Below are 25,063 nucleotides of genomic sequence, written 5' to 3' on the forward strand. Positions count from 1 at the left end.
ATGAACCCATAAGATTATCTGGTCATGAGAAATGGTTACATGTTTGCATTTACTTCCTTTAGTTTGTTCAATTAAATCTTGTTTCTAAGTTTTTAGCACAGGACTATACACTGGGAATGTTACTATTTCTCAGTCTGTTGAGGCTCATCTGCACAATAAACCGGATTTGATGGCTAACAATCTAGCACTTTTGTTGCTCTCAAAATTCCAGGTATTACAAACTGAGACAGCAAACTTCCAGTTTCATTAGCTGGCTGGAATCAACTTTCTTTATAGCCCTTCAATAACCCTCCTGGACTGTTCTAATTCTCTTTAGAAGGAGTCAGGCCCAAGGTTGTATAATTTGACATCACCAGGGTTTTGGTCAGTAAGAAGATACAAATGTAAAGTGTAAAATATAAAGCAGGAACAGCACCTCCAGGTTTTAGCAGTGCTGTATTCCATACATTTGTTTTAAACACAGGAACACTGCCCTTAGAGCTTACAATCTTAATTCTAGTCTATAAGGCAGAGAAGGTTTTGTAACTTACTTAAGTAGTTCATATGGGAAATAACTCAAATTTGCTTCAAGCACATAAGAAGTCATGGATGATTTTACCTCCATGTTAAGACTCAGATGATCTTCTAAAAGGTTCCCGGATGTCCATGTGTAATAACATCATAAAGGAAAGGTTATTAAGAAAAAAAATAAAAAACACACCAGGAGAATGGGACAATCCATTTGGTGCATGGAGGCAGGAAGGTATTTCCAAGGTCAATAAAATAAGTCAGAGCCAGATTAGCCATTAGCCAAAGTTTGTTTAATATTACACCAAAGAATGTGCCATTTTAATAATCTCATTAGGTTTGCTTAGTACGTACAATGATATGACACATTTTGGGAACCAAACCAAAGACAGTGTTTTGTGCAAAACACATTGCACAAACAGCAAATGCATATGGCACAGACAAGTATAAAGCACTGCTATCACTGCAGCTGGGGATAAAGTTAATAATATTTGTTAGAATAATGGGACTAACAGTAAATATACATAAACTGTGCATGAAACCAGCTCTTAATAAAACAAAAACTAAACCGCCTGTAAATACACCCCTAATAGAATGGCCCCACAATGTGATGTTCAATATGGAAGTCAAATATTATCTGCAGGATTTAGATTTATAACCTTAGAATACAACATATTGTCTGAGAAACTGATATATATATAAAAATGTACAAGGAACAGGGTTTTATTAAATATATCAGAGGGTAGCACAAACCTTTCATATGACGGTCTCTTTATGCTCGAGTCTCGCATATAATCAATCAGCTGCTTCTGAGTTCGCCCGCTGGAAAGAAACACACTGCTCATGAAAAGACTTACTGCACATATTTCCTAGTGATGCCCATGAACAGAAGCTCTGCTTTCCCACATTGCTTATTGTAAAGAAGCTTGAGATTTAACATATTTTACATGTACAGGTATGGGATCCATTATCCAGAAATCCGTTATCCATAAAGATCTGAATTAATCAAATAATTCAGATTTTTAAATTAGATTTCCTTTTTTCTGTACAGGTATGGGATCCCTTATCCGGAAACCCATTATCCAGAGAGCTCCGAATTACGGAAAGCCTGTCTCCCATAGACTCCATTTTAATCAAATAATTCAGATTTTTAAAACTGATTTCCTTTTTCTCTGTAGAAATAAAACAGTACCTTGTAATTGATCCCAACTAAGATATAAATAATCCTTATTGGATGCAAAACAATCCTAATGGGTTTAATTAATGTTTTATTGATTTTTTAGTAGACTTAAGGTATGGAGATCCAAATTACGGAAAGACCCCTTATCCGGAATACCCTTGGTCCCGAGCATTCTGGATAATGGGTCCTATACCTGTAGTAATAAAATAGAACATTGTATTTGATCCCAAATAAGATATAATTAATCCTTATTGGTTGCAAAATGTTTTACTGACTTTTTAGTAGACATAAGATATGGAGATCCAAATTACACAAAGACCCCTTATCCGTAATACCTGAGCATTCTGGATAATGGGTCCTATACCTGTACAGTCAAACATATTAAAAAGAGCTGCCACACACTCATCTGCCAGCAGTCAAGGCATATTTGTGTAATAACCAGAATGCTCATTGTAGAAGTAAATTATACAGTACAACTCTGTGCCAAGGGAAGCCAGGAAATATATGGCCTTTACCTTTTCAAATGCCAAATTCATAAGAATTTCAGTCAATTTGCTGCTAGCCACTATCAATTTTCTGAAAGCCAAGGCACAGTTTCCTTTTTTTTTTGCCAAATGCTTCCTCAGATGCCATATTATCTTTACCTATAAAACTTTGCTTTTCATACCAAATGGTATTGGATTTTAAACAATATGGCTTCACAGAGCGAACCATATGTTCCATTCAAAAAAAAAAAAAGCTTAAACCAACAGTTTATATAATTATATGTGACCAATTTAACCTGAAGACACCATACTGTGATGTTCTCACTAATCACCTGACAGAAGATAATGCAAGTTCTAAATGTAACATGAAGGAATGTGGGAGTAAAAGACACAACCCAACACAGTGCTTCATATGAGCCACGGGGATGGAAAATGGCAGCTTTTATATGGGCTTATCCTATGACACATATTAGATAAATTTGAAAAATATAGTTTTCATTAAAGAGCTTTTTTAACTTGAAGCAGTGTTTTACATATGAGTTGTTTATCTGATTTAGTTCTATAGAGACCTGCGATGTCCAGAAGGAAAGATCATTAAATTAACTTTTAGAATGATATAGACAGTGTGATTCTGAGACAATTTGCAGTTGGTCTTAATTCTGTTATGGTTTTTCATTTGCTTTTTGTTCAGTAGCTATTCAGTATTCAATATTGATAGGAATAGGTCATTTTATAAACTACCAAAAGTAAACACAAAGTTTAATCACCCCTTTAAGCAAAAATATATGGACTGTGGGCTTAGATACAGACATTTCCATGATTAATTAAAGGAACACATTTGTTTTACCGTAAAAGCATTCCCTGTGGTGTTTAATTTAATTTAGGTACATAATTCTAATCCCTTGCTACCCCCAGCGCTCATGTAGTTGGAGACTTTTACTTCCCATAATGGTGCAAGTCACTTTAGGCTTGTGGGCAATGCAAATGCGGACAGACTGGAGCACTGATGCAAACGGTATCTCCAGGCTATGAGGTATTTGCACAGCCCCCAGCTCCGCATGTTGGCTGCAGCTGGAAAGAAAAGAGAAGAAACTGGCAGGCACATAAGGGGAGAAACCGAAGGGAAGGCGAGGGATTCGATTTTTTAAAAATAGAACACCACAAGAAATATTTTTAAAGTGATACTTACACATTTTTGTAAGGCATGTTTGCATCACTTTATGTTTGTAGCAATAAGGGCACATTACCAAACCATAAAGATCTGCTCAATGTAACATCGTAAACTGCTGAAATCCACCTCTTAACAGAAACCTTGCAAATATATACATTTAGTATGACACTTATCCCCCCATGGTCCTTTATGGGACAGATCGCAGAACTTTGTCTTTTACTCTGCTAGGGATTAACAATGAAAGTATGAACAGAAGTATGGTTATAATTATTTAAAATTTGAGGTTAACAACATATGGAAACAGTTTCACATACATTCATATGTAATGAGTGCCTTCTTTCTTATGTAGATTCAAGGCACATACTGTCAATTCGAGAGCAGAAATGTACTCTCAAAACCCTGCTCCTCGGTACCGCTTGATATGTGGATGTAAAGTTTGCATAGTTGACCTCAGCTTTCCTACCTATATCGGAAAGAGGAACCGCGGCTTAACAGGACCGGTTTGGATTTTGGTTTGGGCTCATCTTGAAGGCGGAAGAAGCTATGATACTCCACACAAATTTTCCAGAATCTCTTACATGTGTCCCGACTTGGCAGCAAAAATTCAAGAGCATCTTGATACGGACCCTACAAAGTGGCAAGAAAACTTAGAAGTTTAGAATTCAGTAGAATTTCATATTCTATACCATCTCCCAAGTTATGATAATAACAGACATATACCCAGCTTACATACTCCAGGAATTATTAATGGGGGGGAAGAACTAGTTAAAGGGGAAGTATTATTACAGTTTTCCATTGGAGCATGCAGTAAAACTATAAAAAAAAAATGTCTTTAAGAGGATGAGTTCTTGAACAAGCATAGTATCCAAGGCTATTGTGATACTAAAATCTAAAGTTAGTACTGATGTTGGTATATATGGTTTATGTATGTGAGTGTATAGATAGGTCAGTATGGGTCTGTAAGTAAGTGTATAGATAGTTTAATATGGGTCTGTATGTGAGTGTATAGATAGGTCAGTATGGGTCTGTATGTGAGTGTATAGATAGGTCAGTATGGGTCTGTATGTGAGTGTATAGATAGGTCAGTGTGGGTCTGTATGTGAGTGGATAGATAGGTCAGTATGGGTCTGTATGTGAGTGGATAGATAGGTCAGTATGGGTCTGTATGTGAGTGTATAGATAGGTCAGTATGGGTCTGTATGTGAGTGGATAGATAGGTCAGTATGGGTCTGTATGTGAGTGTATAGATAGGTCAGTATGGGTTTGTATGTGAGTGTATAGATAGGTCAGTATGGGTCTGTATGTGAGTGTATAGATAGGTCAGTGTGGGTCTGTATGTGAGTGGATAGATAGGTCAGTGTGGGTCTGTATGTGAGTGGATAGATAGGTCAGTATGGGTCTGTATGTGAGTGGATAGATAGGTCAGTATGGGTCTGTATGTGAGTGTATAGATAGGTCAGTATGGGTTTGTATGTGAGTGTATAGATAGGTCAGTATGGGTTTGTATGTGAGTGTATAGATAGGTCAGTATGGGTCTGTATGTGAGTGGATAGATAGGTCAGTATGGGTCTGTATGTGAGTGTATAGATAGGTCAGTATAGGTTTATGTATGTGAGTGTATAGATAGGTCAGTATGGGTCTGTATGTGAGTGGATAGATAGGTCAGTATGGGTCTGTATGTGAGTGGATAGATAGGTCAGTATGGGTCTGTATGTGAGTGGATAGATAGGTCAGTATGGGTCTGTATGTGAGTGTATAGATAGGTCAGTATGGGTTTGTATGTGAGTGTATAGATAGGTCAGTATGGGTCTGTATGTGAGTGTATAGATAGGTCAGTGTGGGTCTGTATGTGAGTGGATAGATAGGTCAGTGTGGGTCTGTATGTGAGTGGATAGATAGGTCAGTATGGGTCTGTATGTGAGTGGATAGATAGGTCAGTATGGGTCTGTATGTGAGTGTATAGATAGGTCAGTATGGGTTTGTATGTGAGTGTATAGATAGGTCAGTATGGGTTTGTATGTGAGTGTATAGATAGGTCAGTATGGGTCTGTATGTGAGTGGATAGATAGGTCAGTATGGGTCTGTATGTGAGTGTATAGATAGGTCAGTATAGGTTTGTGTGTGCTGGGTTTACTTGAAAGGGTTGAACTTGAAGAACTTTGAACCCTGTGTACCTATATATCACCTATAACGGCTGCTGGAACCCATAAAGCATTTTCATCCCAAAGGAAAATACCAATAAATATATTACCATTTCCCTTTTTGTACTTCAATTGGTTAAGCTTTTAAGGCACCATTGTGGAACTTACAGAATGCAACCCTATGAGAAATATGCAAAGGGAAACAGAACCTGTGGAACTGATTGAAGAGAGCCTCCTGCAGTACTTACATGAACCTCTGGGTGCAGCTTTATTAGGAAGCGCCTCCTTTTAAAGCTCAGTTTTCGAATTTTTGACCAATTGAAGGTGTTTATTTTTGTACTCCCCTGTGGGCAAGAAAGCACAAAAGAGCAATTCACACAATAGGATCCTGTAGTTATGAGACAGATTGCCTTATGAGAAGGAAAGAAATATTACAGCAAACAACATTTGTGGTAAGGCTGTCTCAATTTTCAAACTATTGGTAAAGATGAAAATGTCTTCTGATCAAAAATAAATTCTATATAAGCAACAGAGAGAAGGTAGGGAACCGAGGAAGAGTAAAGACAACAGATAGTCCAAGGCAGTGGATATACAGGAGAGGCATAGAGGCATATACAGGAGAGGCATAGACAAGTGGATGCTGACCAGTAACCCATCCAGAAAATGTTCTGCTTATTTTAACAATAATGCCTGAAGCAAGTTTCTATAAAACATGGAATTACCAACTGTCCAATATAAAGTCTATGGATGTGACTGCTTCAGAAGTTCTTGCACACAACTGTAAGCATTTCTCTGACAGCCAGTACTAGGAGCACATCTTGCTGTACTGCAAGTCTGGAAATTCTAGCACAGCAAGCTATGAAGTTATCAAAGCCTGTTACAGCCTTTGTTAGCACAATAAAGCAAAAAAAGGACAGTCAGTTTTAGTAAATATGAACTTCTTCCAGAGTGCTGAGAAAAGTAATCTTGATTTGAGTTATCCAGAATCCAATCAAGTTTGTAGCTATGTACCTGGAAAACCAGAACTCCCATGTGTGACACAGATAGGTTGATTTTGGCACCTTCCCGGTCAGAAGCCAGATGAAAACGAGTCCCATACAGATCCAACCTCCGCGCAATTTCCAGGATCTGAAAGTCTGCATCTCCAGGAGACATGCCACTGAAGGAAGAAAGACCTTGTTGTTTATGTGTAGCAGGAAAAGGAGGAATAACTGCACCAGGATTCAGTACTTGGTACATTGAGTATCTCATACTCATAAAGAAAAAACAAAAGACAACAAAGAAGCAACACCTTTAAATACAAAGATTTAGAAATGGTCAAAAATGGTCTAATGGCACACAGGCCAATTTAAAACATTTGTCACCTGGGTATCATGGAGTTCTATGGGTGGAGGAGGAAAGGCTCAAAATTACCCTCGGTTGAATGGCAGTCATAAAATGTGAGCATTCTTTGAAGCCTTGATTTAACTGAGGCTGTGTCTAATGTACTCAAGCATAAAGCTGTCATACTCTAAATTAACCAGTTAGACAGTAACACGGCATTTACTCCACTGCACTTGGTCATGGTGGTTAGTTTTCATTGGTAAGTAGAGAAAAGAAAAACTATTTATGTGCATGCTTATTTTGTCACACCCTTGGGCACAGCTAGATACTGGACGTCCAGAAAAGACAATACAATTTCAGTGGGGCAGAACCAATAGGTCATATGAGCACAGATTATAACAATGCATCTGTGATCCAAGTTACCAGATGGTAATCGCGGAGCTTTCCTAGGGGGACCAGGTACACTTGCACTTGTTTAGGATAACAACATAGAGATGCATGCCACAGTTAAGGACTGGTGTAGGTAGGAAAACCACTCACATGTGCTGCTGATGGTACTTCATTATCCGATCTTCTAGGCTGTGCTGGCGCTGTACGTAGTATGTATTCTGCAAATGGTCTTGAACTACTTTTTGATCATAATCCCCAATCTCCGCTACAATAAAGGAATAGTGGTAAACCACAAGGTAAACAAACTATTGCCTCTTTTCACGGCCTAAAGGCGCATACATTGGTTACGTTACATATAATGAACTACATTTGGCAGGTTCATGCTCCCTTTTGTATCCTATAAAGGAACAGTTCAGTGTAAAAATAAAAGTGGGTAAATATACAGGCTGTGCAAAATAAAAAATGTTTTCAATAGAGTTAGTTAGTCAAAAATTCCATCAATAAAGGCTGGAGTGAATAGATATCTAACATAATAGCCAGAACCCAACTTCCTCCTTTGAATCTCTCTAACCTCTAACCTGTATTTTGTGTGCCTGTTAGTGGTCAGTGACTTGGCAGGGGGCCATATGTGACATTACCGTTCAGTTAGATTAACTTTCCAATCAGAGCACACAAGTCACTCCCAGCCTTTATGGACTACATTTTTGGCTATATTGAAAACATTATTTTGCACAGTCTGTTTACAGAAGTTTATTTTTACACTAAACTGTCCATTTAAGAGAGCATCATGTAGGACTTTGGCACAGTTATGATGTGAGTCGTGCTGGGTTATAAGACCTAGTTTTCTCACTTTCTTTAGCATAAACAATACCATGGCTGTGAGCTCTAAAATACTATGTCATGGTAACCAGTTAGAACAACCTATTCAATACTAGTATCTCACTTAATAAAAACATGCACAGTGAAATGCTCACAGCATTACAGTCTGAGATAAAAATAAAGCACAGGGTGCAAAACTGCTCATTACTTACACTGCAAGAGCAGGGAAATCAGTAGGGCTGTTGTACTATCAAAGCAGACCAGCTTCTCCTCCTCAAGATCCCTCTTGATCTGCAGAGCAAACAGGTACCTAAAGGAAACACAATCTCATTTATGTTATGGCCATTACTGGTGTAAAAGGCAAATACAGACATAACAAAATTAACCCTAACCTTGTATATTCTTCTTGAAGTTGACCAGGATCTGGAGGGAAAAACTTCACAGCCAGGCGCAGCTTAGCATTTTTTGGTTCTGCACAAACATAAATATCTATATATATGAAGACATACATTTAAAGTGACCGTAGCAGCTTAATAAATTAAATTGGGTTTTCTATAATATGCAAGTTAATGTCACTTGTCTATACAACGTACAATTAATGTCACAGTGCCAAAGTGTAGTTTATTACAGACAATGTAGGACATGGGAGTTACAATATGCGGAGGAGATAATCCTATTGGTCTCACATGTGTGTTTGCTGTGGGGGTGTATATATACCCTGCTTTTAAGTTTTCCCTCTCTTTACACTTTTTTTAGGCCCACCAATATATAAAGCATAATGTAATTCCCACAAACATATACAGGTATAGGATCCCTTATCCTATCATAGCAAATAATTCTATTTTTTTTTAATATGATTTCCTTTTTCTCTTTAATAAATCAGTACCTTATAACTAATCCCAACTAAAATATAATTATTTCTTATTGGAGGCAAAACAATCCTATTGGGTTAAATCATTTTTCAGTAGACATAAATTACATAAACACCCCTTATCTGGAAAACCCAAGGTCTTGAGCATTCTGAATAACAGATTCTTTCCAGAATGTTAGGGACCTGGGGTTTTCCAGATAAGGGATGTGTCTGTAAATAAATATATAATGACTAAATGACATGATCGGAAACACACGGTCTGAAAATCGTACATACATTTCATGCAATTTTTTTGGAGTGTGTATGGTCAGCTTTAGTATGAGGTTAAGTGACATCATCAGGGTTTTAAGGAGTTCCCAGAAGAAAAACAACCAGGGACTCCCACATCAAAGACTGATTACTTAAAAGAAGACCTAAACCCATAAAGTGAATTGATGCAAGCTTACTCAAGATGCTTCTCTGAGCCCTTTTGCAGTCAGCATTCATGTATGTTCTATTTTAAGCAGTTTCTAAGAACCTTGAACTCTGAGAGTCAGCAACCCAAAGGTCTGAAGCTGTGTAAATCAGCTATTTTAGAAAACACTACAAATTAAGTTAATTGAAAACATGCTTGGAAGACCATTTGCAGGTTTGTGCAGCTGATAGCACTGCCACTGAGGATGGAAAGGGGGTGATTTGGACAATGTACTAAAAAAAAAAGAAACGTTTTTGCAAAGGAAAAAGGAAACACATTTTACAGCACACAGTCAGCTGAATTTCCATCTGCTCATCAATGATCACAGTACAACTCTGGGAAATGGAGATGTTCCAGCTGTCCAGACATCTACTCCTAACTTAATTACAGAGCAGCCAATTTTGTATGGATTGGCAAGGGAAAGCTTGAGATCAGTACCCAAATATGAGAAGCTCAATCAGCACTGGAAAAATATATAATAAAAGAAACACAGCACGCTAAAATGAGTCCTATAAACACACACTGGCTAAAATGGAATCTTAAAAAAACCAAGAACGGTATCTTCTCTTGCTAGTGGCATTGTCAGCTGCTAATCATGAAAGAACAGTAATACCATGGGATCCATAATCCGGAAACCTAATATCTAGAAAGCTAAGAATTCCAGGAAGGTCTCCCATAAAATAAATAAACATTTTAAAATTAATTTCCCCCTTCTCTCTTCTGTAATAACAAAACAGTATCTTGTACTTGATTCCAACTAAGATATAATTAATCCTTCCCAGAAGCAAAACAATCCTATTGGGTTTTTTTCAGGTTTATATGATTTTTTTTAGTAGACTTAAAAGGAGAAGGAAAGGCCAAAATGTTAGGCACCCCCAGTGACTTTAATCACTTACCTTTTACCCCGGGCTGGTGCCCCTGTTAGGAGAAAACCGCATCAGCCCGGGGTTGCTGCGAGCGCTTACTTCTTCCTTCTGTTATCAAAATCTGACTTTTTTGTTTATGTTCGGCTTTTCACTCTACTGCACATGCGCTAGTGCGCGAGGAAGGGAGAAGGAAGAGGAGACAGTTGCTGCAGGTACCCTGGGCTGGTGCGGTTTTCTCCTAACAGGGGCACCAGCCCGGGGTAAGAGGTAGGCGATTTAAGTCACTTGGGGGTGCCTAACATTTTGGCACCCCCAAGTGACTTTGCCTTTCCTTCTCCTTTAAGGTTTGGAGATTGAAATTATGGAAAGAACCCTTGTCAGGAAATCCCCAGGCAATAAGCATTCTGGATAACAGATTCCACACCTGTAGTAGTAGCACGAAACCCACCTTATTCTGCACAGAGTGATTCCCTACACTAAGTACAATTTACAACAGTGTCACGATCACAGAATACAGATTGTTTATCAGAAAATAATATCTGATCACAAAACACTTTTCTAACCCCTTCATATATTTTGTACTGGGGCACAATGTCCCAATAATAACACTGGGAATGCCAGATGGTATGTTATGCAAATCAAACACACTACGCATATATAACCAAAAGACAAAGACTGAATAAGAGTGACACATATGAAAGAGAAATTTTCACTGGCAGAGTTCTAGTACCACCAGGCTAGTCCTACGGCCCTGTGCATAAAGCTGATTATTTCTAGCCTATTCTTTAAATAATGTCAGCCTTTAAAAAAAAAAATAAAAAAATAACATTGCCTATAATATCCATCATTCTAAATGGACTGGAACAGGAACAGCAACATCAAGCAAAGGAACCCCAATAATGGGTGTCTAAACAGTAGACACCTGAAAACTATGCCTGAACTACACATAAACTGCACACATGATAAAGTAAATATGAGGGAAAATTGTGTTAAAACCTATTCAAAAAAAAAAAGTACAAGCATGCTGCAACCAATAAGACACATCAGTCTAAAATAGTGCATGAATGTATATAGAACAGATGTTACTGAGGAGGGAGTGCACACCCTGACATTATGTAGAACAAAACAGGGCCAGATTATAATAAAGGATGTCATACAAAGAAGTCTGAGGAGCTGCAACAAGTTATCTGAACTGTAGGCTTTGTACAAGATGTCCATATGTAGCAGTCAGTACTCACTCTCATAAGGCAAAAGGCTGCTCAAGGTATAGTACTGGTCATCCTAATAACTATGTGACCTCAATTATCTCTCACTATAACCCACAATAGAAACCAAAAACACACAAGGATTTCAAGGATTTTCTAAACTGCCCCCCCCATAGAAAAAAGCCCCCATAGATTGCCCTCATGTGGCCCCCCTCCCTGTTCCCTCCCCCAGAGTTTATTAGAGGGAAAAGTGTCCATGTCTGGAAAGCTAATCTATAAATGCAGAATAGTGCATCGGAATTCACAGGTGCTATCCTCTGGATGTTCGGATGCATGTCATTCACTGTGGCACATGCACACTTGGAGCTAATCTCGAACTACCTCTAACTGCACATACACCAGAAAGCTCAGCATCAGTGAACTTGCCAAACAAAATATGAAAGATCTAGAAGACAGTGCTTGGGAACTCGACTGCGCTACTCTGCATCAATAGGTCAGCTTTCTACACAGCAGCACTCCTCCATCTAACAACTATGGTGGGGAGGGAGCAGGGAAGTGGGCCAGTGGTGGGAAATCTATGGGGGCTTTTGTTTATAGGGAGATTTAGTTCTTCTTTAAGTCACATAACCAGTGACCATATTCCTTTTGTAAAAAGGGTGAGTTACTTACTGCGCAGCTGCTTGTTAACAGATTTTAGAGGCTCCAACCAGACCTGGAAGAACAACAAGAATACCAGAGAAAAGTGTCATATTATAAAGCACAACAGTCAAAATTTTATTATATAGATACATTGTATGGAGCTTTGCTTCATACAGCCATATTGACGCCTAAGTAAGCTTGGGTCACAGCTTTTGAATGGTTGATGCAAATATGTCTAAAGGTAGAAATGTTTATATAAAGAGTGAAATAAAGGACAAAAGTACACAAGGACAAAGAATTAATTAAAGATGCAGTATATCTTTGAAAAAGAACTTGGGCTAAAGTTGCTATTTGCCTTAATTCATGTTATTTGATACTAATATTGTTTTGTTATTTTTGAATGACTAACACTCAGATTGAGTTCTTATTTGCTGTTTTAAACAAATAAGCAGTCCACTGAGTTTATTGTAAGTTGTTCCTTATCTCAAAGCCTAACCAAAGCTGCTACAGAGTACTTCAGGACTATGCCACATGGGCCAGATTCCTGACCTGCAAAATCAATACAAGAAAGGGTTTTGGTCGATATCACAGATTTTCTCATGTAGGCTATGTTATGACTAAAATTGCTAGATCACTTAAAACACAGACACACATTATATAAGTCCAGATGTGTGTCTGCTCTAATTCAAAATCAAGAGAAAATGGTTGCTTGACCAACCGTATCATATATGTGAACAGTGCTAATTTATTTCCCTGTGTATGTTCAACACTTTGGTCCCTGTTGTATTCTTGATAAAGGTCCCAACATGGACATGCAGAGTGAAATAATTAGCACTGTTCACATATATGGTATGCTGAGCCTCCTTGCAAGTGTGTATATAATAATACAGGTAAGGGATCCCTTATCCCGATATCCAGAAAGCTCGAAATTACGGAAAGCCTGTCTTCCATAGACTTCATTTTAATCAAATAATTCAGATGTTTAAAACTGATTTCCTTTTTTCTCTGTAAAATAAAACAGTGCTTTGTATTTGGTCCCAACTAAGATATAATTAATCCTTACTGGATTCAAAATAATCCTATTGGGTTTAATTAATGTTTTATTGATTTTTTTTACTAGACTTAGGGGCTGATTTACTAACCCACGAATCCGACCCGAATTGGAAAAGTTCCAACTTGAAAACGAACATTTTGCGACTTTTTCGTATGTTTTGCGATTTTTTCGGCGTCTTTACGAATTTTTCGTTACCAATACGATTTCTGAGTAAAAACGCGAGTTTTTCGTAGCCTTTACGAAAGTTGCGTAAAATCTTGCAATTTTTCGTAGCGTTAAAACTTGCGCAAAAAGTTGCGCTTTTTTCGTAGCGTTAAAACTTACGCGAAACTTCGCACCTTTTAAGTTTTAACGCTACGAAAAGGGCGCAACTTTTCGCGTAAGTTTTAACGCTACGAAAAATTGCAAGATTTTACGCAACTTTCGTAATGGCTACGAAAAACTCGCGTTTTTACTCAAAAATCGTATTGGTAACGAAAAATTCGTAAAGACGCCGAAAAAATCGCAAAAAATATGAAAAAATCGCAAAATACCGATCTTTACGAAAAAAACGCAATCGGACTCATTTCGACCCGTTCGTGGGTTAGTAAATCAGCCCCTTAAGGTATGAAGATCCAAATTATAAAAAGACCCCTTACCTGGAATACTCTTGGTCCCAAGCATTCTGGATAACAGGTCCTATACCTGTGTGTGTATATATATATATATATATATATATATATATATATATACATATACATATACATATACACATACACAGTATATACACACACCAACATTTATTATCTTCCCAATACAAACCAGGGTGTGTTTATATTGCAATCTGTTCCAACGGAACTGCAAGACGACACACCCTTCTCAGTAACAAGCTGGTGTATAGAAGCACCTACAGAACACACTGAACAATAACAGCACTGTTATACATATTTCTCTTTACTTTTCCAACAGGCGTTGAGCAGATTTCCCAAATCTGCTGACTTTGCACTTGGTGCTTACACACAACCTTTCTAAGAACTACTTTTTCCTACTCTGCACATATCTCTGCGTTCCTCGGGAAGCATGATTTCACAAAGAGCAGAAATCAGAAATCAGAGCAGAAATGTTGAAATGCAATAAAACTGATTAACCAAGTTAATTGTAAAACTGTAAAATATTATAAATGAAAAGCTGAGCTCTTAAATAATATACACTATACTGTACGGCCCAAAGGGATAATTTGTAACGGTGAAAAGTACACATGATTGTCTTCCTTGTAGAAATTTAAAAGGGCTATGGGGAACACATCATTTTGATTGCTGTTAAAGGAACAGTAACACCAAATAATGAAAGTGTATAAAAGTAATTACAATATAATGTACTGTTGCCCTGCACTGGTACAACTGGTGTGTTTGCCTCAGAAAGACTACTATTGTTTATATAATAAGCTGTTGTGTAGCCATGGGGGCAGCCATTCAAAGGAGAAAAGGCACAGGTTACATAGCAGATAACAGATAAACCCCCATTATATGGGGCTTATCTGCTATGTAACCTATGCCTTTTCTCCTTTTTTCCAGCTTGAATGGCTGCCCCCTTGCTACAAAGCAGCTTATTTATATAGTAGCTTTTCTGTAGCAAAAACACCATTTTTTTGCAGAGCAACAGCACATTATTTTTTAATTACTTTAAAACACTTTAATATTTTTATGTTACTGTTCCTTTAATGTTGCAAACTTTCTTCCCATTCATTTAAATGAAAAGTGCTGCAGGGTGCCAGGAACACACAGCTTTTCATTGGAGCAGAAGTGAATGCTAACAGACCACTGAGTTTGCTTCCAGAATGGACAAACAGTACCTATTGACTTGTTTAGCCAACATATCAACAGACTGGATGTGATGGTAAGACATTCTGCTAAAAATGCCTACAGTGACTGTTGGAGAATCAAATACAAATTGGTCGAACCACCAAACCATATTGGTCTGTAGATAAATATAGGTGGCATAAGAAATCCTATTTAATATTATATGGCTTATTCAGCTAGATAAGGTTTTCAAGCACAAATTCAATCTAATTTCTGACATACTTTGCATGTCGCAAGTTTAGAAAAGGGTATCACTGCTAGCAATATAGAAAATGCAATGTTTTATTAAAATCTGTTAAGGAATCTCTCACTAATACATAATATCAATATACAGAGAAGTGACATTTTGTTCACACAGTATATTGACTATACCCTCATTACAATTTAATAACTGATATATCTTGCTGTAAACAGGTGATATTTAACTGCTTTAGGTTATGCATTGTTCACAAGATAAGAACATTCCTGTATGCATACATTATTACTATGCATATGAATAATATATCATCTCTGTCATTTTGAGCTGAAGTAATTTATATTAATTTAACAGCAAGAGCAGGGTGGGGTTAGAAGAAAGGATAGAAAGTTTAGAAACCAGTACTATTGTACTTACCCACTGTGCCTGTGCTGTCTGAAATTCAATGCCAAAGTAGTCTGTCTCCACCACATTTAGATGAGTGAACAGCTGGCTCAGCAAGGCTTGTCCTGTGGTCTTGGGCTAAAGGCACATACAAAGTCAAGTTAAAGTTAGAACTGAAAACAGACACATTCTCATATTTCCAGTACAAATAATAATTGCATTGCCTGTCTATAACATCACATAAATCTTACAGGGCGAATGAACACTACTACAGGTATGGGACCTGTTATTCAGAATGCTCGGGACCTGGGGTTTTCCAGATAAGGGATCTTTCCGTAATTTGGATCTCCATAACTAAGTCTGCTAAAAATCATTTAAACATTAAATAAACCCTATAGGCATGTTTTGCCTCCAATAAGGATAAATTATATCTTAGTTGGGATCAAATACAATGTACTGTTTTATAATTACAGAGAAAAAGGAAATCATTTTTTAAAATTAGAATTATTTGCTTATAATGGAGTCAATGGGAGATGGCCTTTCCGTAATTCAGAACTTTAGGAATAATGGGTTTCCGGATATGGGATCCCATACCTGTACTCAGTATTACGCCAGACCACCACTAATTCTAGCTTGAAAGATTAGTCTCTCTAGTGTGCATTACAGTTATGAATGTTTAGTGAACTTTATTTAAAACATAATATTTATTATTGCTGTTTTAAAAAATTTTTTTACTGTAGCCATTGGGAGTGACCCTAAAAGTTATAAAAAAAAAAAAAACAAAAAACAGTGGATTACCAGATTTGTGCAGGGTTTATTGTTAATTGATATTCTTTAGGTATATGGTTTTAGTTTCCCTTTAAATTCAGTATAAGGGATCAGGCTTGTGAGCCCATGAAAATTGATCCCACCTTAACACACAGTAAATGGTTTCTGCCCACTAATGGGTCTCCCCCATGAATGTTTCAACAATCTCATTTATTTCCTAACACTCATTTGCATTCACTACTTCCAGCTCACTCATCTTAGACAAAAGTGTGATGCCCAGCAGGCTGCCAAGAGGCCAACATGTTCCAGCACTTTATAGAGACGATACATCATTCACTTCAATATAATGACATACCCCAGTAAAGCTTATAATCTAAGAATCCATTTTATCAGGAGCCAAAGTTAACCTGCCTGTATATTTGGGACAAAACCAGAGTAAACAGAGAAAACCCATGAGGAGAAATAAACTACTGACAAATAGTGCCTGGCTGGAATTAAACCAAGAATTCAGTGCTGCAAGGCAGTAATGATAACCACTGCACCATCAGGCTGGTTGTTTCTTTTATTAACAGCTGCTGTATTGCTCTGTTACCAATAAGTGTGGCCCTTTAAAAAGGGAGAGCCCACAAATGCTGTCTATTACCACTTTATGGAACCCATAAGGATACATCTAAGGGGACATTTACTAATCTAAGGGAGCTCAATCTAACGGGGCTCAATTTTTGGGTTCAGGTTTTTTGCTGCCTAAAACCCAATGCTGTCATGGGAAAAAAACACAAACGCCAACTAAAGATCGAGATCATGTAGAAGTCAATGCCAGATGTCACTTTTACAATTGGAAATTCTTTGCAATTTTCTTTGATGCTGGCTTTGTTTTGGTACGGCATGCAGTTTTCGTGACTTTTTACATTTGTGATTTTATTTTTTATTTCAATTTTTTAGCATATGACTGACATTCGTGGAAATTTATTTAGTTGTGGTTTTAAAATAATATAAAACCACAAAAATCTGAATGTTAATAAACCCCCCCTTAGAGTGACGGCTGCATTCATTAAATCATGTTCACTCTAAGCATTTTTAAAACGATGGCTTCATTCTGTGGGGGTGCATTTACACAGGGCGGAACATCTACACACTCTATAACATACTTTCCATAAGTTTTGAGACTTGTGTGTGTAAGAATAGCCGTCTCAGCATCTGGACACAATTCTCTCTGGAATTCAGAATATTCACTAACAAATGGAAATAACAGAATCAGCCCGTTACAGCCCTAAAAAAATTCCACAATATTAACTCTCTTACAACCACAAGGAAATGATACATTTCAGTCTCTTGCTTTGTGAACTGGTAGAGATGAACTTCAATGGTTCATTGAGCCTTACATAATGCAGGGAGGGGCTGCTGGCCCTCACAGCAAGGGATTTTTTCCTACTTTTTACATGTAACCACAATCAAAGAAGCATATGATCTAAATCCCAATCAGAATCCAGGATTTGGTGCATCCCTGATACATTACACCCACACCCAAAGTAAACTGAAATGGTTGGATTCTGCCTGAGGTGCTAATAGGTTCCATTATGGTCCTGCAGTCAATAAACCTTGTGGCGACCTCAGAAAGGCCAGATAAAAGCAAAGCAAACCACTTTTCCCTTTGAAGTGCTTTAGCACTGTTATACTAGTGGAGACAAGGTGGCATTTTTTTCTCTAAAAAGGTCTCAAAGACAAATAGTGTAACATCCTATTATAGGAAGGGATGGGCAGAATGTTGCTTTCCAGGAAATATCTGTAATTTCCTGCACTTTTGCATTTTATCTGGTTATTGACTGGATTTATCCTAATCTGCTCTGAGACAAGTTGGCTTTAAGGCCCGGCGGAATGTTGCCTCCCCTGCTCTTGGCCTGGCATTTTTGGAGGTCGGCCTGAAAACGTCTGCCTTTGGGCCAACCACCAAACCACTCCGCTGTGTGTGTCTGCAAGCAAGTGGATGCTCTGCAGATCAATGGAGCAGTGTACAGAAGTGGATCTGAAAAAAAAAAAAAAAAAGAACACCAGTCTGAGAGCAGCAGAGCCAACACTCCATGGGGCCTTACCCTTAGCCATTCAGGAATTCGCAAACCACAATTTATCTAATGTTGTCACTTCTTTTCTTTTGTATCTAGGGCATGGTCAGACGAAGCGTATCTCCACTTCTCTCAGCCCTGCGCTTTTCTGCCTGGCTGAGAGAAGTGGATCTGTTTCGGTACGCCGCTCTGTGTGCGTGCACTAGAAGCAATAGCAACAGCCAGAGTGTGCGCGAAAGCGAACATTTTCCAGGCTGACCGCTGATCCACACTAGTTTCCAGTAGTGGCTTTTTGCTGCCCCTAGTAACTTGGGGGACGCTGCCGTTTCTCAATTTTAATAAGACCACAGGACAAGCCTTGCTGAGCCTCATGGTAGCAGCGCCCCAGTCCAGTCCCTATACATAAATTAAGATTGGCCTGGACAGAGGTCAACCTCAACTAAACAGAACATCTGTGATATGCCTTAACTGGCCATAAACAGGCTGATAAAAGCCGTCGACTCAATCACTACAGCCTAAGTTGCCAGCTCTTAGGCCAATGCATTGAGTTCTAGGCAGGGCTTGCTCAAACAAAAGTTATCATGTCTTCCTTGCTATTCTATGGTTCTGAATTAAATTCTGGCTTGGGCACTACCTGCAAGGAGTTTGTATATTCTCCCCTTGTCTCCTTCTCCAGTTGCCTGCTACCCACTGGCAATGCAATGTAGTTTGCTGAGCATGGACAGTATGCATTATTATTGCCTTTTATGTCAAGTAAAATCAATATATGGCTAGAGCCACTCCCATTACACACAGTATTTCTACACAGGGCCTTACCTAAGTTCTTTTCAGTGCATCAGCATGGAGCTCAGTACTGCACCGCTGAATAATGTTTTCAAAACATTTAGTTCAAATAGATCACTCATTTCTTATGCAAAACCGTAATTTGAATCTTAAAGGAGAAGGAAAGGTAAAAATCACTGGGTGGAGCCAAATGTTAGGCACCCCCAGTGATTGTAATCTCTTACCTTTTACCCCGGGCTGGAGCTTCTGTTAGGAGAAAACCACACCATGTGCAGTAGGGTGAAAATTACAATTTTAATTTCAGCTTTTCACTCTACTGTGCATGCGCAAGCAGCGAGAAGACCCCCCCCCCAGTGAATTTTACCTTTCTTTCTTCATTAATGCTTGCCAGTGTTATAATCCTAAAAACAATAGTTTCTTAAAGGGATAGAATAAAAAAGGCACTTTATACAGTGGAGGAAATAATTATTTGACCCCTCACTGATTTTGTAAGTTTGTCCAATGACAAAGAAATGAAAAGTCTCAGAACAGTATCATTTCAATGGTAGGTTTATTTTAACAGTGGCAGATAGCACATCAAAAGGAAAATCGAAAAAATAACTTTAAATAAAAGATAGCAACTGATTTGCATTTCATTGAGTGAAATAAGTTTTTGAACCCTCTAACAAAAAAAGACTTAATACTTAGTGGAAAAACCCTTGTTTGCAAGCACAGAGGTCAAACGTTTCTTGTAATTGATGACCAAGTTTGCGCACATTTTAGGAGGAATGTTGGTCCACTCCTCTTTGCAGATCATCTCTAAATCCCTAAGGTTTCGAGGCTGTCTCTGTGCAACTCTGAGCTTGAGCTCCCTCCATAGGTTTTCTATTGGATTAAGGTCCGGAGACTGACTAGGCCACTCCATGACCTTAATGTGCTTCTTCTTGAGCCACTCCTTTGTTGCCTTTGCTGTATGTTTTGGGTCATTGTCGTGCTGGAACACCCATCCACGACCCATTTTCAGTTTCCTGGCAGAGGGAAGGAGGTTGTCGTTCAGGATTTCACGATACATGGCTCCGTTAATGCGAATAAGTTGTCCTGTGCCCTTAGCAGAAAAACACCCCCAAAGCAAAATGTTTCCACCCCCATGCTTGACGGTGGGGACGGTGTTTTGGGGGTCATAGGCAGCATTTTTCTTCCTCCAAACACAGCGAGTTGAGTTAATGCCAAAGAGCTCTATTTTGGTCTCATCAGACCACAGCACCTTCTCCCAGTCACTCACAGAATCATTCAGGTGTTCATTGGCAAACTTCAGACGGGCCTGCACATGTGCCTTCTTGAGCAGGGGGAACTTGCGAGCCCTGCAGGATTTTAATCCATTGCGGTGTAATGTGTTTCCAATGGTTTTCTTGGTGACTGTGGTCCCTGCTAATTTGAGGTCATTAACTAACTCCTCCCGTGTAGTTCTAGGATGCTTTTTCACCTTTCTCAGAATCATTGACACCCCACGAGGTGAGATCTTGCGTGGAGCCCCAGAGCGAGGTCGATTGATGGTCATTTTGTGCTCCTTCCATTTTCGAACAATCGCACCAACAGTTGTCACCTTCTCTCCCAGCTTCTTGCTAATGGTTTTGTAGCCCATTCCAGCCTTGTGCAGGTCTACAATTTTGTCTCTGACATCCTTGGACAGCTCTTTGGTCTTTCCCATGTTGGAGAGTTTGGAGTCTGCTTGATTGATTGATTCTGTGGACAGGTGTCTTTTATACAGGTGACTAGTTAAGACAGGTGTCCTTAATGAGGTTGACTTATTGAGTAGAAGTGTCTAACCACTCTGTGGGAGCCAGAACTCTTAATGGTTGGTAGGGGTTCAAAAACTTATTTCACTCAATGAAATGCAAATCAGTTGCTATCTTTTATTTAAAGTTATTTTTTCGATTTTCCTTTTGATGTGCTATCTGCCACTGTTAAAATAAACCTACCATTGAAATGATACTGTTCTGAGACTTTTCATTTCTTTGTCATTGGACAAACTTACAAAATCAGTGAGGGGTCAAATAATTATTTCCTCCACTGTATATATATATATATATATATATATATATATATATATATATATAGCAAGACAATGAGCCGCACACGCAGGGACTTTTTTAGAAAACAAAAAATTTCTTTAATGAAAACGATCCAACGTTTCGAGCACCAACTGTGCTCTTCCTCAGGTTTGTCCCTGAGGAAGAGCACAGTTGGTGCTCGAAACGTTGGATCGTTTTCATTAAAGAAATTTTTTGTTTTCTAAAAAAGTCCCTGCGTGTGCGGCTCATTGTCTTGCTATATACATGGTTTTTGCAAGCACCTGGGGCATTTGATTACTATTGGGGTGTGCTCTGTTCTTTTCTGTATATATATATATATATATATATATATATATATATATATATATATATATATATATATATATAAAATAATCATCTGTGGCCAGCACACCCTTCAATGTTTCATCAAAAACATTTTTATTGCAGATATATTGTTAAAACCAACGTTTCGGTCCTTGTTAGGACCTTTCTCAAGGATCCTTGAGAAAGGTCCTAACAAGGACCGAAACGTTGGTTTTAACAATATATCTGCAATAAAAAATTTTTTGATGAAACATTGAAGGGTGTGCTGGCCACAGATGATTATTTTCTATGCATACATAATTTTGGCTAAGCACCCCGCAGAATATTGAGCCTTGGAGTGCGGACACCATTTGGATTGATATATATATATATATATGTAAATATAATGTATTTATACCTTACTTGTTTGGTTCAGAAGCTTTGATACCATTTATATGAATCATTTCTCTTACAAAAGTGAATGCTGCCATGCAAATGTGGGTAACTGGTATGCAAAACTGCCTGCAAGTTTGCACAATAAAATAAAATGTCATTTTAAGCTACTTTCCAAAATTACTTGAATTGTTTTAAAGTTAATTGTTATTGAAAGCAATATCTATCTGGCTGTTTACATTTCTGCACTTTTGGTTCTGACTCCAAAGACAATGCAATTGATTCAAAGACCTTTTTGACATCTAACTTCTGCTACATAATTATATTTCAAACCACTAGGAGTTTTTTATCAAATTTTTTTTTTTTTTTTTAAAAAAGTTGCTTACGATCATATTTTCTTTCCTTGTGTTTTGGGAGGAGAACCCCTTTAAACAGAAGTGCAAGGCCAAAGTAAATGGTACCATTCATATGGATAAATACAAATATACATATGGATTGCTCATACAAAACCGCAATTGCTGCAGTAAATAAGAATACAACAGATATGGCTGTACTTGCATTTGAGTTAGTGCAGTTGCCTCTGTACACAGGTGAATATCAGACAGGGCACATGTCAGTAGTTGGCATCGGTATGATTTTCACCCACAGGTAATACCAAAGTTGTTTTAGTGTAATTCAGTGTGGGTGTCTGTTCTGCATTCCTAGACACTCACGTGATAAGCGAGGGCATATGAAAGAGAACTGTTGCATCAAACCAACTGCCACCAAAGGCAGAAATATACAAAGGAGCTATTGTGCACAAGAGAAATCCAATTAATATGTGAACAAAACAGGATACTTCACAGATATCTACTTCCGTTTTATTTTATTCTCTGGCTCAAAGTGCCATACACAGGCCAAAAAAGGCTGCCAACATGGCTTCTCCTGGTCTCCAATGGCACGCCTAACCAATATGTGGTCAAAAGTCAACCAGATATATGGCAGATTAGAAAATACCATTTGGCTGATTCTGTTCCCTCCTGATAGGTCTCTCTAGACCCCATTATGATCTGGATGCCAACTGATGGGATCACCCAAGTTTTGCCCAGTGTTTGCTGTTTCTATAGTGCTTTATCTCTCAAAATAACTGCACCTGCAAATGTTCTATAACAAAGCATTGGCTGTCTTGCATCCTGCTCTATAAGCAGTCACATAGCACTCTATCCTGCGACCGCAGTTTACCTTGCACAAATACACACTACCTATAAACAATCTCAGATTTTACCTTAAGGGCAATGGTAAATTTTGGTTAACTTTGGAAAACGAAGCACCACATATGCTTAACCCTGGCAATTCACTATTGCTGGTGGGAAGATTTGTCACCTGCGGTATCCACATTTTAAGGCTGATGTCCCATGGAGAGATTTAGTCGCCTGTGATAGATCTCTGCTATAGTGGGTGAATAATCTCTCCAAAATGCCTTTCCACCGGGCAACAATACAAATTGCTGGTGGAAAGGCCTACACATAGCTTCCATTTTCGAAAGTTGCATGAGATATTCTCCTGTGGGCAACTTCGTGCAACTTTGGAAACCTGAAGCGATGTGTAGGCCTTTGCACTAGCAATTTGTATTGTTGCCCGGTGGAAAGGAATTTGGAGAGATTATTCACCCACTACAGCAGGCATCTATCACAGCCTCTATGGAATATCAGTCAAACTGCAGGCAACTAATCTCCCTGTGTGCCAGTGCCCTAAGGGTCTATGTTGATAAAGAGCCAAAACTTTGATGCATGTGATTTGGGGGCTAACCGCAGCTATTGAGGTCAGTGGGATTCACTAAACCATGGGGTTTTCTGTCTTCAGCCACCACTGCCTTGGAAGAAAGAATGCAGAACAGTCCAAAAAGGCTAGGGCCAGGTTCAAAGGAGAAATACACACACTAGGAATAATCAGCTTATGCCCCTAAAAATGTTGTAGTTCCCAGGATTCCCATACTGCATTTTTAGCTATAGTTCACAGCTGGCAAAAACAGGATGTCTGCCTTGCCCTAAAATCTAGCACTAGCCCTGGATATGCATTTAAGTGAGTGGTTTATTGGGTTTTAATAAAAATGGCAACATTTTGAATCAGATTTTGACTTAATTCCACAAATACTGTTTTGTATACACCAAACTGATAGAGATTTGGTCACACGTATATTGCTCTCTATATGGTACAAGGTCTGTAAAAGGGTCTTCTCTATTTCTTTTCATCAGCTGGCTTGCAACACTGTTTTAGGAGTTAGATCCTGGAGTGCAGAGAATATAAATGCCCAGAGATATGCTGCTTTCAATCGGTAGCTGGCTACAAGTAGCACTGTGTGCCCTTGCCCTTAGAGTATTTAAAAAATCTTCCACGTGTAAGGGCAGTAGGGCCCCCTTGGTGTAAATATAAATTATGTAAGTAAGAGTGAGATAAGGGCATAGCGATAAATGTGCTTAATCTGCAGTTCGGCAAAGGGATTCAGCCCCCACCCACAACACAAAGCACATTCAGCAACGTAATGTACTGTAGGGAAGGGGGAAGAAAGGGATCTCTAGCGGTGGAAAATAAGGATATAAGAAAATTAAAGGGTGGATAATCTAGGAGATTTGAAATGGAAACAGATGTTATAATAAGCAATTACAGCATTTGTAACCAATAATTGTCTTATATATGGTTTGCCTTTCACAGTCAAACAGCAGCAAATTCGTACCTAAGAAATCGCTCATTCTTGTATTGCCTGGCAAAGGCAAGGAGGCATGTTACAATTTGTACTTGTTTCACTGGAGTCAACAAATATTCCTTTTTACCTAAGAATAACTAGTGGTTTGGCAGCTGTCAGAAAATAGAAAATATATAATACCAGAAGATTTTATTGAGCCTAAATAGGAAAATAAGTAAATGTACGAAAAGGCGCTGACATTGTTTAACTAATCATGTCTGAACAAATGACTATATCTGCATAGAAAGCTGGGATGCTGCCCACATTCCCCTATACAAGCCATCAGGACAATGACTTCCTCTGCAGCTGACACAAGTTGGGCCAGGAAGGTTCTGTGGTGGTACTTAGAAGTATGGGCAAGTTTAGGATTCACACACAGGTAAAATGTTCAGATGCACATTGCACGTCACCCAGTGCTTAATGGAAGTCTATTAGGACCATGTCTTTGGACATGTTAATA

General features: G+C 38.4%; 1 protein-coding gene across 1 annotated transcript in view; it reads right to left on the reverse strand.

The window, feature by feature from the left end:
- Nucleotides 1-25,063, reverse strand: part of farp2 (FERM, ARH/RhoGEF and pleckstrin domain protein 2) — a 70,790-nt gene that overhangs the window by 27,444 nt on the left and 18,283 nt on the right. Inside the window, exons 3-11 of the mRNA XM_031902739.1 lie at nt 15,557-15,661; nt 12,082-12,124; nt 8,409-8,487; nt 8,229-8,326; nt 7,348-7,462; nt 6,496-6,643; nt 5,733-5,828; nt 3,807-3,970; nt 1,261-1,329 (exon numbers count right to left, since the gene is read on the reverse strand). Coding sequence (XP_031758599.1) covers nt 1,261-1,329; nt 3,807-3,970; nt 5,733-5,828; nt 6,496-6,643; nt 7,348-7,462; nt 8,229-8,326; nt 8,409-8,487; nt 12,082-12,124; nt 15,557-15,661 — 917 coding nt within the window. The remainder of the gene's footprint in view (nt 1-1,260; nt 1,330-3,806; nt 3,971-5,732; nt 5,829-6,495; nt 6,644-7,347; nt 7,463-8,228; nt 8,327-8,408; nt 8,488-12,081; nt 12,125-15,556; nt 15,662-25,063) is intronic.

The sequence above is a fragment of the Xenopus tropicalis genome, chromosome 5 (assembly GCF_000004195.4).
Source record: "Xenopus tropicalis strain Nigerian chromosome 5, UCB_Xtro_10.0, whole genome shotgun sequence".
In the NCBI taxonomy this organism is placed as follows: Eukaryota; Metazoa; Chordata; class Amphibia; order Anura; family Pipidae; genus Xenopus; species Xenopus tropicalis.